General features: G+C 34.0%; 1 protein-coding gene across 9 annotated transcripts in view; it reads right to left on the reverse strand.

Moving 5' to 3' along the window:
* LOC118199468 (RNA-binding protein Musashi homolog Rbp6-like) overlaps positions 1 to 16,200 on the reverse strand; it is a 1,078,296-nt gene that overhangs the window by 752,029 nt on the left and 310,067 nt on the right. For all 9 annotated transcript variants that reach the window (XM_085822043.1, XM_085822045.1, XM_085822040.1 and 6 more), the window contains exon 5: positions 11,780 to 11,821. In XM_085822043.1, coding sequence (XP_085678169.1) covers positions 11,780 to 11,821 — 42 coding nt within the window. The remainder of the gene's footprint in view (positions 1 to 11,779; positions 11,822 to 16,200) is intronic.

Consider the following 16,200-nt stretch of genomic DNA (forward strand, 5'->3'; position numbering starts at 1 on the left):
TATACAAAAAATTGATTGCACGCTATACATGAAAATGTTAACGACACTTTAAGGACAACCGGAAACAAAACAAAATATAGTTTTCACTACTACAATATCAGATTAACAAACGTGAAAGGAAAAAAATTTGATAATTAACTAAGCAATTTTTATACAGGTAAGCTCATGCACTTATTTATCTTCCTTTTTCTAAGCATTTCTAGACTGTATTTTTCATAAAAAAATTATCAGTAAATCTTTATATAAAAAGGTTAATTTATTAATAACCTTTGTACATAAACTATGTAAATTTAAAATTCTATTAAGTGCTTAATTTGCAGTAATTTTCCATTTATTTTTCATTTTTAAATGCTTAAGTTTCCTTCTTATTTTTTCAGCGAAAATTTATTAGTTCATTAAAAAATATGAAATACAGAAGTAAAAGAATCCATCTTTCCTCCTTGCGCTCCCAAATCACTATGCGAACATGCATTTACAACTTTTAAAACCTGAAAATGCATGTGTGCGATGTTATCGTCATGCGATGATTTGTAGGTACTTCATTTTTCTTCATTTTTTACCACGATATTTTCGACGACAGAGGTTTTTAAACTGCGAAGTTTTTGAACCGCTTTATTTTCGACCACGATATTTTTTAACTTCGATATTTTCTCTTTGCTTTATTTTCTCCCACGGTGTTACGACATTTTCGACTTGCGTTGTTTTCTCCGAGATGTTTTTTTTCGGCGGACACCGGGTTAAAGAGAAGGCCTAGGTCATTTCTTTGAGTGACCCCTCGTCGACGCCATCCTCGAAGACGAAGTTAACAGAAGTCATGGACCTTATAAGAAATAAGAATATTTTATAAAGTCCATGCAGGAAGTAGGCTGACGTCACTAAGTTGCATCATCTTTGACTTCGCATGTTTAAAACTATAGTTCCATTCTGCTGTAAAGCGACATTCTAGCAATATGGATATCCAAAATTAACTTTATATATTTGTTTTCGAATATACGAAATATATACGAAAATATTTGTTTTCTAGTAGAGCAGTCTCAAAGTCAAAGTCTGGTGGTTCTCGAAGTAATTTTATGCGGCCCATGAATACATTTCCCGTAAATTAATTAACATCATTATGACAAGAACTTGAAGAAAACGTTTAAGATTTTGTGGTTTGAAGCCCAGTTTTACGTTATTTTCATAACATAAAACTAACGTAAGAAATAGAGCTAATTGATTTACGCTGTGATATAAATCTTATTTAAAGAATTGAAGATACAAATGTGATTAACTTCTATTAGCACTTTTCAAAAGAACTTCAGTAAATCTTCAGTTACGAACTTTTGTAATAACTCTCGCTTTGTTTCAGAGTACATTCACATGAGAACAGATTTTTTTTAGTTGAAAATTAATAAGTCTGCGAAAAGAACCAGACTACCGATAAGCATCTACAATTCGTGACTATACTTTCTAGCAATTTCCCTCCAATATTACGACCTTCACAAAATCGAAGCGTCATGAAGTGTTTTACCTGAAAGGTGTAGTAAAATACAAAGATCTTTACAATAATTTACAAACAAATATTATACAGATACACTTCGATATTACGACCAATATTACGACGAATATTACACCAATATTACGACCTTCACAAAATCGAAACGTCATGAAGTGTTTTACCTGAAAGGTGTAGTAAAATACAAAGATCTTTACAATAATTTACAAACAAATATTATACAGATACACTTCGAAGTACAGGATGGTAGTCTTTTTCTGCGAACTGCTATTAAAAACAATGGAAAAGAAAGGGAGAGTTCGCTATGTGTGCAGATGCACAAATTTTGCTGAAAGTCATGGAACACGGAAGCATCTTGGGAATTATTAGCCTTAGATCTTTCTTTTTCATACAGATTTATAAGAAAGCCCTCTAGCCCTAAACGATTTTTTTATGGGAGACGAGGATGCTTTGCTTGCTGTTAGGAACTGATCTAGGTAGAGGGCAAATTGGCGATACATTGAGCATTGAAATTCCACAACTAAACACTTTTAGCCATCTCAAAAGCTTTCTTCAATATAATAACTTAAATATAACACTGAACTGTGCGTGTTTAAATTTTACAGATTTCTTGAAGCAAAACAGTTTACTTTAGATATAACGCTTTAAATAATGTTTTGGTTAATTTATCCCCTTCCACAAAGAAAAAAAACTAGCAATTATAATAATTTAGATTAAAAGCCAAACAATTTTGTACTGAAGTACCTAATGTGTGGCATAAGAAACATTTTTTGTCTCGTAGAATAGGGCTGTAAATATTTCTAAAAATTATCCTCTGGATATATGAATTAAATGTGTTTTAAATTGCGAAATAAATATAGGACATCATGCTTTGCCGTATAGCAAAACACTCTGTAGAGTTTACATTGTATACTCTTTGGAAAATTTGAATATTTTCGAGAATGTACAGAATGTAAGTTACAAATATGTGCTTCTAGTGGCGATAAAACTTGTCAAGTCGCGTGGATGAAAAAACTGTTTGCAGAGTCTTGCCGTCCTTCTTCTATACTTAATTTCGTCAGTATAGGATATTGCATGTTAATTGAAAATAATGTACTGTCTTTGATACATAAAGTGACACAGAAGTGAATGATAGCATAAAGTAATGGAGTAAAAAATTTGAAAAGAATACACCATTACAGTTTTTCTTATAACATCAATTATGATTTTAAAAGCGGACAGTTCCATTAATATAGGAATTTAATCCTTCTGTGAAACTATCATTTAAATGTACCAGCTTTTTATAAGGAAGCAAAGAAAGTAATACCGCTTCTGTGACATCGCGCAATTCATATTGAAAACGCACGGCACGCGACTACCATTAGAAGAAAAAGAAAGCCATCTCATCGTTTACTTTTTTTTCCAAGCTTGGGCTCATTTATCCGCTTATTTTCGGGATAATAATGTGCCCTTGTCGGCAATTGCTACAAAATCCCTACCCGCTGTGAAGGGCCAAGAAGGATTGAGGACAATATTACGGATTATCACGTTCTGCGACAAATCCCTTGAAATAACGAGCCGGACAAGGACGCTTTATTCTTCGATACTACGTGACGAACAGTCGGGACAAATGTTCGGGTTTGGAATGCTATAAGCATTTCAGAAACAGCCGAATTCAAATGACGCAAATTGGCCAACGGCCAGAGCGTGATATTCACGTTCTGTCTCTGCATGTATAATTATGGTGAATGCCGGAAGCGTTGCCAAAGAACGTACTATATATTTTGCCAGCGTTTCAGTTCTAGCTTGTCAGTTATATTTCCGTATATATAACTTCTGCATAATTTATACAGCTAAATTTAAAAATATGAATAATTATACTTCTGGGTCTGTAATTAAGAGTATGTTTTGCAAATTTCCTTCTTGTAGCAAGCCATCAAAATAATGACAGCAATTTTTCAAATCTTCCTATGTTTCTCTGCAAATTTGAGTCCTATTTATAATAGCACAGTCTTCCTGCAGACATTTATAATCATAAAATAAATAAATAAAATAAATCTCTGATGTGTTAATTTGTTCATTAAAAAAAGTTATACGCAAAAAACAGTTTAAACATTAAAAAATAAAAATCGCCTAAAAGGGTTTTCCTAAAGTCTACACTCTGGTTGAGATCGCAGGTTACCAATTTGCGAATACACCTACTCCTGCTAAACTATTTTGTTTGTTTGTTTTAGCTTTATTATTAAGCATATTTTTCTTTGCACTAACGCCACGTACAGTTTGACAAAATCACAAAATTTTTAAAAGTTGCATCGCAGCATATGTTTAGAATTCCCGATGCAGTGTTAAGTGTTGTCATACATTTTTAGATTTTTTTCAATCTTTTCTCAGTTAATCATATTAGTATTCAATTTTCTTAATAAGAAAGCTAACATTTTTTTTTTCTTTTCTTTCTTTCTTTCTTTCTTTTTTTTTAATTAAATGTTTTTCTGTTAACTTTATTTATTACATATCACGTCCTTCGTACTTACGCCACTTACAATTCAGTCCAATAGCAAAATCATAAATTATTTAAAAATAGCACATCTTTAGAATTTCTAGTAGACAGTCTCGAGTGTTGGAGATAAAAGTGTTTTATTCCGCACAGTGTTCGCACTGCTCGCTTTCAAATCGTTGAGTTAGTTAATCAAAATTTCATTCAAGTTTTACAAAATCTGAAATAAATAATAAAACAAATTAGAAATTCAAAATCCGAGATTCGAATGCACATGTTCAAGTGAAGGACTACGTTATTCAAAATTGGATGGCTGTAGGTACCGTCGTTTTTTCACAATGCAAGGAACATATTACATGCATGCAGATTCTTCATTACTTAATTTCTTTAAAAATCATACAGGGCCGATAATATTTGGTGGCAAAAGTTTGAATAGTAATATAAAGTTCATAGTGTACTGACACAGAATCCCATTTCAAGACAAATAACTTCTTTTGGGTCTTAAAAAAAGAATTAAATAAGGAAATATAGCTTAACAAACAAGAATTTCCTGAGCACACACATTTCAAAACAGGAGAAACAAAACTGGCACTGACAACAGGGAAATGAGTGCCTGGAAGTAGTTTCTCAGTCTAAGGATCAAATCACAGTTACAGAAGTCGAGGAGTGTGATGGGAAAGCATTTTTCGGCATTATCGAGAGAAAAATCAGCCTTTAAGGTTTAGTTTAATTGCGTAATTTCTTATGCTGAATTTTTCTTACACTTCTATTATTTTGCCTAATCCGCTAGAAAATTTAATATAGTGAATTTAAATAACGAGAGACAGTCTAAATTTAGGACAGAGAGTTGGCAACCTTAATCTAATGTACTGAAACTTCTCTTTTTCTGCCTGCTTTCCGCGCTGTGTTACGAACTGATGAGTTTGGTTGAAATTACGTTAATACTATCAGGGTAGCGAAGCCAGGTTAATGAGCTTTAAACTTCAACTGTGACTTGCAAATAATCTGAATCATTTTTGCTTGTCCAGACGACAAGAAATGGAGGTTAGTTTTGTTAATACTTTATGTTATTGTAACTTCAAATTGTAGAGATGGTAAATGTTTTATTTTTATTCTGTCGTTGTTTCTTAAGCATTCTATATTTTGAAGGTACATGCGACGGAGGACGTGGGCACCATCCCTCTACCATTAGGGTTAATTGGTATAGCGCCACGTCCACCTGTGTCTAGTGAAACGTGCCAAGGTCACTGAGTCCACAAAAACGCCTCGCACCGACCGGAATAAGTTATTCAGCAGTGAAAGGTTAATGGATTAGTTGAGTTACGGCAAAGCAATTGTAGGCTATTTGCCTGAGAGGATGCAGACCTTCGTAGAGGACTTGTTAAAGGAAACTGGCTCATATTCACATTATGCATCTGACACGTTCGCTGGGATTTGAACCTAGGTCGAACTACTAGTGCTGAGCGTTCTAAGAATTCGTGTACTAATTTCTGGCAATTTAAGTAAATTAGACTAGTGTTTAAACTAACCCAAATTGAATATAATTTTTTTTTACAAGGTTGAACTACATGTCCTCAAGCACTATAATCAAAAATGGAAGAATTCTGCAGAAAGTATCGCTGCTTTTTTGGCTAAGCAGGTCACATGTTAATTTCCAAAAATGAACAGTAATGTTGTACAGGTCTTTTCTTGATGTATGCTATGCATTACGATAACGTCACTGATCCTGCATGAAAATCACAGTTAATTTTCACGCTGCCGAAATTCTGATGAACTTTTGAGAACGCATAATAATGCCACTTGCCCGATTCGCATTTCAATTTTGTCTCTCATGATGTGGCCCGTATTTCTAGGCCTAATAATAAGGCTCAAGAAAGCCTCTAATTCATGATCATAGTGCTCTTCGTGGGTGTTGCTGCTATTTAGATGCTCAGCTAGTGATGCTGACTGCCGTACCGATGGGCCCGAGTTTGAATCCCGAAGAAGTTGTAAGTGTACAGTGTCTGTATGGCGAGGGGCACTCAAAATACACGGCGAGCCGAAAGCCCTCTCGAGAGGAGTAGGAAAGAGGGCTAGGAAACCTTTGGACCATCCCCAACGTATTCGCCCTCAAAACCGCAGAGCAGCTGCACAGTTAGTGGGGCGGGACAATATCTGTAAGACCCAATGGTGAAATGCTGGTTGTCTGCTTACTTCTACCTGCATCTGTTGCAGATATTTCTGTACTTCCAACAACTCCAATAGAGCAGTTTTGAGAACATCGAGGATCAACAATTTGAGACCGCTCTGGCATATGCACATATCGTTAGCAGACACAGTCTGTTATTATAAAGTAAGTTAGAAATCGAACTAACGTACGGTATTAGTGAAAAGAATTGTTTTATGACGTATATACAGCAGTGCTACCACAGTTGAATTTCCAACTTTCTTGTTTATATCAAGCACAAATATAAAATATATAAATTTTCGTTTTATCTGACCAGACATTTATTATTTACAAGTTTAGTAGCTTTCATGGCTTTAGTTGTTCAGCTTAGGATTAAAGTATTCTGAATCTTCACACAACAATTTTATCTCAATTTTTTTTAATTTCATGTAATTTTTCTGAAAAGAACCCCGGCGTTTTAACGAAAATAGATCGAAAACTGCAGCAAGACACAGTTAAATGCACGTATTTTTTGAAGACATGCGTCTTTTTAGAACCTAGATTATTCAGCAGCAGATGAAACTCATAATAAACTGAAATAGTTCGTTCACATAAGCACTGCAAGAGAAAATGACATTTCGCAAGAATAGAACCGTAATATTCTCTCAGACACATTCTTCTTTTTAATTCTTTTGGTGCTCGATTTGAAAAATGTCTTCATCTGATACGACTGACTCCCCAGTGCGAAATAACGTCGTCCTCCTGACAACTCGAGACGAAGATGAACTATTGAGGCTGAAATCTTCTCTTCCTTTGCCAAAATTTTCGGTGTTTTGCTGCCATCCCTCCCTCATTCCTTCTTTCCCTTTTACCTTCCTCAGAATGGCGGGAGAACATGGATTTCTCATCGGAAAGTAGACATCCCGTTTCGGTGAGTAAACGGAATGGGCGCGCATGCGCATCAACTGTTCTTGATGTTGATGGAAATACAGCTAATATCAAGTTTTGGTCTAATTAGCTTTCTTTACAATTGCAAGAAGTATACAGCTACACAATTTAGTGATTTTGACGCCCTACATCATTAAAAAAATATGAATTTATTTTTGCAACAAAAAAGTTTGTTTCTTTGCGATTCCAAAAGTGTGCTTCACAGAAAAATTTATCAAATTTTGTTTGCAGAAAGCTAGGATAATGTCATGTTAAATCAGCAGAGCTTATTACTGGGGAATTATTGATCAGACGAACTGAATTTTATGTTATACCGCAGACATGAGAAAATTGTAGCTTTCCTTGTAACAACTGGCAGTTCTATTCTTAAAATATAATCTGAAGTAGAAATCGGGTTACGATACACTCTTTTAATTAATACTCAGAAATTTAACTCAGTAAATCAATAACTTAATTTTTTATCACATATGCATGCAATGATCGCAATTGACTTTCAGTTCAATTCTAACAACAATTCCATTTATGCGTCTTAAATCTGTATTCTCAAACATTTTAAAACAGGAAAAGGGCTACCAGGGAAAAAAAACCATGAGCAACACCCTGCACTGATGATATATTTAAGATACTGCTGACCGATACTACACTGTATAAATTTATGTTGCATTAAAGAAAACAAAATGCATTCACATCCAATGAATTGCACAACTTGGCAATAATTAAGGAACAGTGATTTTAGCCCAGTCTCACTTCTTAGCTAGTGCGTAGATGCAGGAAAAGCACTGAAGAAAAGCAGTTATAATAACTTTATCATAAATAATAAAAGAAAGGAGTTATCAATTCCTATTAATTCGAAACACGGTGCCGGTACCGTAAAAACCTCGTACTTGGACATTAACACATTACATTTCTAGTATCCTGTTAAGAAGTACAGGTGGGTACATCAAATGCTGGGCCGCAAAATATCTTTATTTGAACATGTACGATATTGGAGGAGGAATCAGGCATCTTAAAGCGGGATAAAATGGAACTTAAATTGCAAGGAATGTATATCTTTAAGTATCTTTTATCATATGCGTATCTTTAAGTATCTTTTATCATATGGGTATCTTTAAGTATCTTTTATCATATGGGTGTCTTTAAGTATCTTTTATCATCTGACAATTAAGAAAATTTCATAAATACAGTCCTACATATGCATCGTGATGGCCGCGATCGGTTACAGCAGCAACAACTGATCAGTATTTTTCTGCTTTAGATAGTAGTTAAGCAAATTTCTACAAACCTTGAGAGTGTTAGAGACACCTACTTGTGTATTATAACTCTTTTCCATCCACTGAAAGCTTTTGGGTTAGGTTATATACAGTGCTTAAATTGCGCCGGAGTCCGACTCCGGTACTTCTCAATTTTTAAGATAAATTACTATTCTAGCCGGAACGCACCGGAGCCCTAAATAAGATGAGCTCCGGTACTTCTTTTTATAAAACTGAACCACAATTTCAAGGGGAAAAAAAGGGATTCTTAACGTTTTAGTTTAACAATAAGCAGACCTAGCAATACTCAATTTCCGTTGAAATACGAACTCATGAGAACATCAGACGTTCAAGTAAAGTCCCCTCACTCACATGCAGAAACTTTTTCCTTTCAGAAGGGCAATAAATTTGGGAGAATTTGTTTAGCAACGCTTAAATTTCTCGCCATGCCATCGTATATAGTGTATTGTTATCGATGGTTAGTTATCCTCCCAGGAAGGAAAATTTGTGTTCTTAAATGTGCGTTAAGTGACAGCGAGTACAATAAGAGTGAAATGCTGAGATAAACTGCTCGTCTTATACATCTTATACATCGTCAAGCACGTCTTATACATCGTCTTCCCCCAGTACCCACTAATATAACCAAATACGGGAGGCGAAAAGTGTAACCAACAACTTTACATTCATCCTTAGAAGTCAGATACAGGACTCATTTTACCTCTGACACTCATCCGCTTAATGGCTATAATTATATCAGCAGAGAGCCGCGGTCAAAGAGAACGTACTGTCTTACCAAGATTCACCTCATTTTTTGTTTCTACCTACTCATGCCCTCATGCCTTCATTCTGTTCCTCCCTGTTTTTAGCATTATCTTAATTTTCATCAGCTATACTTTATGTATATTTAATTTTTGTGATGATTTTCCAATACGATCAGAGTTTAAATTGGGCCAGAGTTCACCGGATTCCAGCTTCGATGCTTCTTAGTTTTTTGTAATAAATCATAATTCTAGCCGGAGCACACCGGAGCCCTAAATAAGAAGGCTGCGGCACTTCATTTATGTAACTGAATAACAATTTCAGTAGAAATTTTATCTCGAAAATTTTATCTTTAGCAATAAAATTATATTAAAAATCGCTTATTAAATTTTAATTTATCCATTTACATTTAATTTTAATTATTTAATTACTTTAATCTTTAATTATTTCAATAAATAATAATTAATTAATTATCTAATAATTGTCAATCGAATTATAATTAAATAATTATCTAATAATTATTGATTAAATAACAATTTATAAACATTAATTAAATAGCTATTAATTAATCTGATAATAATTAATTATTTAATTAAAAAATTTTAATGAGTTTAATACTAATTTTATTTATTTATTTGCTATTGTTCCTATTTGCTGACGGTCTTAAATAGGGCTCTGGCACTTCTAATTTTAGAAATTAAGCCCTGGTTATATATATATTCGCGGAAACCAGGCATATGTTTTATATTATTACGCCGTAGTCGAAAAAGGTTCCAACGCCGCAGGAAGTATCGCCAACAACTAAGGATGAACAATGGTGATACTCTCAGATGGATTCTTGGTTAAGATCCTGGATGCCAAATGGTGTATGGTATAAAACAGAGCATATATAACACCAGAATATTGCTGTATATCTTTCATCAGAGTCCATCACAGCAGAAATGATTTTGATTCAGATATATTTTAAGTCATATCCGTCTTTTCTGGAAAATAGTAGGTCCTGATTTTATGATCGTCAACAAGAGTACTTACCCATAGAGGGCAGGTAACACGAGGTTATGTAATACCAGGAATCATCCGCATGACTTGGTCTGCATATTCTTCTGACATCAGTCCTATCACACATATCTCGGAAATTCTTTAAGTCCAGTTAGAATGCCCACCACCTCAACATGCGTACAACTAAGCTTCAAAATCCCTTGCAAGAAGAATAAGAAAATAATCTACAGAATGATCTTGGAACAATTTCGTGCAGAATATGCCAAACCAATGTAGGACGCGCATTGAAATTCGAGAAACATACTATATACCTATGATACAAGGAGATTGGTTGTGATTCTCGAAGTCTATGAAGTAAACATGGAGTTACACGATGCAACCTTCATAGAGTTTCTTTCAGATGTTTGCTTCATAGAGTACATCAAGCCAAGGCTTACTTCATAAAACCACTTCATCTGTTTTCTTGCTTTTTTAACTCGATCTGAAATCTGTACCATATCGATTAGATTTTGGTTCATTTTATTTCTTGGAATAATGTCAACTAATAGTTATGCTACAAAATTGCTTTATTGCTTAGGAAATGACTCTATGATTCAAACCTATATTTTTATTTTCGTATGTTGGTTCTCATACTGGTTGCGCGAGAAAAACTAAACTTACTAATTACTTCTTATGCAAAAATTATGACAAGTTAACAGCTCAGTAGAAATAATTTCTATATTTCAAATGGCAATTTTACCGGAGTGTGCGCTGTCTTGTGTCACTTGTGTTAATTCTTTTCAAAGGAGTGCGTATGTGTTAACAGTAAATAAGAGTTTGCTATTTTTTTAATTATTATGTTATGCTGCACTCAAATCCGGGAGGAAGGATGTTTTATATTATTAAAATGATCATTACGTCTTCTTTCATTTTAAATTTATCTCTAGTAAAATCAGTCGACAACTGTAATTTGAAAACAAAACTGAAATAATATAAAACGTTGCTCTATTATTATTATTCAAGGAAGGAAATAAAAAAGGAAATCTGAAAGGAAAAAAGTACTAATAAAAAATACGTCATAAAAATTTTAAACGCTTCATACTGTAAAAATTTCAAGACGTACAAATACAATTTCTACAAAGTAACCATGGTAATTATATAAAGATGCAAAATTCCATTTAATTTATTTAAAATGTCACATTCTATTTAAAGCATTTTTTAAGACTTCAGTCGCAGCACAAGTATTTAGTTGCTATTCCAGAAACTCTAACTGTGGCTGTTAAATTTTCCTGAATTCTAACATGTCATGACGTAGAGCCATCCTTGTTATACGAGACAACACAGTTACAATATTTCACTGTTACATTGGTAAGACAATATTCCGCTGTTACAACGGAGCTCGATATAGCACAGTTTCTGATATTACGCGGTTGTTGTCAGATCATATAAAAAAAACATGGTCCCGGAACAACGCGCCCAGGAACAAAGTAACGTTTCTTTAAGTATTCAAAGACCCTCTCTATAAATAACTCAGCCTTTAAATAACGTATTTAGTCCGAGAACTTAAAATTACTCTAACCTAAGATGAGGGAGAAATCTGAGTTTTCGTTTTTATAGTATAGAAAGAGACGGAAAGTTGATAATAATAACAAACAGCTCTGCCGGCGAGAATCTGAAAGAGGAGAAGCACTGAAAAAGTAGCAAAAAACAGGTTTTTTTTTTCCTCTTACCTTTGGGTGTGCCCGTTTTGGAAAGGCAACTTTGGGGTCGATCTGTAAAAAAAAAGGAATAAAAATAAAAATTGAGGTTTAAAAAATCATACCATTATGCAATACGAGAAATAAGCAATAACAGCATACAAAAAACAACAGCCTTGAAAATTTCAACAGTCGCGCCACTTACGGAGGGAGGGGGAATGGTTCTGTCAAACAGCAGCCGCAAAATCAGCGCACTGTGCAAAAGATTTTTTTTTTGTTGCCGACCTAACTTCTACTGACAACTTTTGCAATTTCAATAAATTTAAATATCACCTACGTATATGACGTTGAATACAACATAAACTATAAAAAAAGTTATAAAGCTCTATACGGTCTTCATGTAATACATGTGAATAACTGAATAATAAAAAATATACATGTGTGTCGGTGGACTGTGTATGCATATAGATCTGGTTTCAGAGAAGTGGATTTAAGGAGTGTTAATTTTTTTTTTTTTTTTTTTTTTTTTTTTCAAAACTACCTGAGATAAAACATACAGGAGTTAAAATATTAGAGATTGAAAATACTCAACCTTCTTCGTATTCATTTTATATCAGCTCTTTGCACGACAGATGGCGCAAAGTTCCCAGTGTATTTAGAATGAGTGAACTAATGCACGTGCGCAGAATAATTTGCTCCGAAAGAAAAGATTGGCTATTTAATTCTAAGAAATATTTTTTACTAAGCGCATTAAAAATGTGCTTATTGATTTCAGCATGTAGATTTTGTATGAGAGTAAAATATAAAATATAGCCGCTTAAGGGAAATATTGGTTGCAAACCTCTTGTGCAAGTATTCCGGTGAAATAAATGTGTAGCTATATCTTGAAGAGTTACGTCTTAATCAATGTGGCATCAATTAAAATCTCACAGATTTTTTTTCTACCATTTGATTTTACCATTTCGAATAGCTCAGCTTAAATATAAGAATTTATGGTGCATATAATTTATATACATATTGTTATTATAAATAACAATATGTAATTTCTGGGATGCTAATTCTTAAATTAAAAGGCCTACCGTCGTGCTTAAAATTATTTCAGGTGCTAAACTGAAATCTGAATATCAAGATCAAATTCCAATTTCTTTTAATCTTCAGAAGACTTAAATTTTATACTGTAAGGATTATGATAATTTTATCAACAGTTAAATTTTGAGTTAAACTTCCTTTCCTATCGCTTCTTAATTTCAACTTACCACTTCCGGCCAGAACATAGTTTTAGAATCACGTTTGAATGCAAATTGAGGAAGAGCAGTATTTAACCGCGAAGTTCTATTGCCTTAGGGAGAGAGATACCCGATATTCTGGATAGCACGCGTCGGCCTTTTTAGGCTACTCTCTCGTAAGCTATTATTACGCTCGGCCTTTGATAGCTTCGCAGTCAATTAGCGTTAAGAGGCCAACTCCATTAGAATCTTGATAGCTTCGGCTATATCTTTTCAATTAAGATTAGTTAAGTTTTAATTCTTAGTTTCCTTAATTCAAGCCCGAGTGTCGGCTTTATTGTAAAACTCCAAGACGGATTTCTGTTAAACTTTAGTTGGAATAATAAAGGCTTATTTCACCCTTCTCACTTAATGTTTTCTACCCCACGAACTCACGTGATTATTCGCTTGCTAGTTCTTAAGATTCTTCACATTCAACTATAACTTAAAGTACACAGTACAGAATCTTTACATTGGCGCCCGAACAGGGACCAATATACATAAGTACATTTTTACATCCATAATAGTTCTCAAAGATATTCAGTGTCTCTTCTATAATAGCATTATAAATTTAATGGTTCTCGTTACAGTGCAGTGACGTAAAGTAACTGTAATTCCGTACATTTGTAGTAATGGCTTTGAGATCATTGAAACCATTTGTTATCAAATAGCGTATACATTCAGTTCAGCTTATCGAGTCTTCTTATGTTTTTATATCCGGACTAATAACTTTCCCGGGTCATAACAGATATAGTATTGGGTCAGTACTTCAGCAGATACGTTTACATAATATGAAGGCCACTTTTGTAATGTTCAATCTGTTGTAGCACTCAATAGATATAACCTTACTCGATATATTATAGTTACGGAAGTTACCTACAAGCAAATGAAAATAACTGGTTTTCGGTTTAAGAGCCGAGTAATAAAGCAACGCTTTTTCAGGTTCCATTTAGCCTTTTTATAAAATAGAGCTAAAAATAATATCCTTAACTCCAAAGAGTTTAAAAGGCAAATAAAAGCTCAGATTTTAAAGAGGGTTTAATAGAAATTATTTTACGCGATATAATTTACTAATGCGCATTAATGCATGTACAAAAGGGAAACGAATGTGATTTTGATTTACACGCCAAGTAAGATAGAAAAGTTTAAGATTTCTTATTTAAAAAAAGTTTGGTAATTAATTTTTCTTGTACACACATAGCGGCAATTTTGAGTGATTCAATTTGGAAGTTTCCTTAATGTAATCATTTTAATTACGTGACGGTTATTTGAAGAAAATTCTTTAAAGTTTTTCTAAAATGTTTAAAAATGAGAAACATACAATCATAAATTTTTTTATTAAAAAAGGTTTAGAAGCTAATGTAAAATATTGCTAACATCGTAAAGTTTAAAATTAGGTTTAAAAAAAAGCAACCTTACACCTGGGTAAATTGTTTTTTACTAAAAGTAGATTTAAAAATTTTCTTTAAACCTTTCACATTAAATATTTCTTCCGTTTTCTTTTTTGCCATATTATTCGTCTTATGTAACGAAATTGAGCTGTTCGAAAATTGTTTTCAGTAAGTTTTATAAAAAATACAAAAGAAAGAAAGGTAAAAGGAAAGGCTTAATTGTAACGATTAGTTTTATTATTGCCAAAACACGACATTATTTTTCGGTTAATGGTATAAACCGCAAGATGTGTTAGATTATAATCCAAAGCGATTAAATATACAAGTGCATTACAAAAGCTATACAATAGTGAGAACACGGTACAGAATTTCTCTCTTCAATTCCCGTCTTTTCCCGTATGTATATTTTCATAGTTACTCAAACAAACAGTTGAAATATTAACCTTATTCTGACATACTAAGGCTAACATACCTTTGTCAAGTTATCCTCCCATTTTCCTCTCATTGCACATTCTCCTCGTGAAAACTTTGAACATTTATTACAGTTAAAAGACAAAGTGTATAATAAAATATGAAGAAGTCGATAAAGTCATATTTGATGCACTGATGCATGCAACTGCTTAGCATGCTTTGGTTCCAGGTGAAAATAACTTTGAAAGCTAGTCTGTAAATTCAATCTATTGCAAGGATGTAGCACCCTCGTCTCCTGCCGGCAAAATTTCCTTTAAATCGTGTCAAATGATTTATTGTTTACTAAAAATGCTTTCTGCTTACATGACTGCCGTAATGCAAAATGCAAATCTAAGAGAAAAAAGTTGACATATAACAAGCACAGTAACGGTTTCAAGGGAGAGAACGTCAGAAATTTCCATTAATGCCCATTCATGTGGATTTACATTCATAAAATAGACACTGCAAAGGATCACAACTGTGTAGGATCGATACTGCGTAGCACTGATACGCTCAGAACCGACACTGGCATACAATCTAAACTATTAAAGTGAAATTTTGATAATGACATAATACTCAGTAACATGATGTCCATTCCTCACGTGCACAGGATCGATACAAACGTAGGAAGGCGTAGAATTGACACGGCGTAGAAGCGATATCAGTATAGGATCGAACAGGAATAGACCGAATACTGCGTAGAATCGACATGGCGTAGAATTAACACCAACATATCATTAATACAACATAGAATCGATAGGAACATGTAGAAGCTGGGCCAGCACTTCTGTAGTACCGCAAGTCATTGAAGTATTGCGGAACCTAGTTAACTGTTAAGCTTCCGCCCCAGTTTGGGGAGGTATAGAATCGAATGATGTAGCACTGATACCGGCACAGGATCGATGTAGCACTGATACCGGCACAACATCCTTACACGATCGAACTTACACTGCATATCTCGATCTTAGCGTCATAGGCATGGGCCTTATGCTGCATAGAATCGACACCATTGTACCATCGATATGGCATAGCAGTGACACCGGCCTAGTTCTAATTCTACGTAGAATCGACAAATTATATAACAGAAACGGCTACGACGTAACCGTTCACGATGGACACTAGATATAATAGGCAATGTTTATAATTAGTGGAAAAATATGATTAAACTACAGGTTTTAGGACACCTGCATAGAACTGACAGTAGCGTAGCATTGATCTGGCATAGCATCGAAGCCTGTCTTTGAGTTCTGGTTTCGATCATATGTCGGCGGAAAAGCTGTGGATCCTATGGAAAATCGATCCACTGCGATTCTAATCTTGAGTTCCAGTAGTTAATATCCAATTCACT

Source organism: Stegodyphus dumicola, chromosome 8, assembly GCF_044657685.1.
Source record: "Stegodyphus dumicola isolate Sdum_Otavi_A_Nest chromosome 8, ASM4465768v1".
Classification (NCBI taxonomy): Eukaryota; Metazoa; Arthropoda; class Arachnida; order Araneae; family Eresidae; genus Stegodyphus; species Stegodyphus dumicola.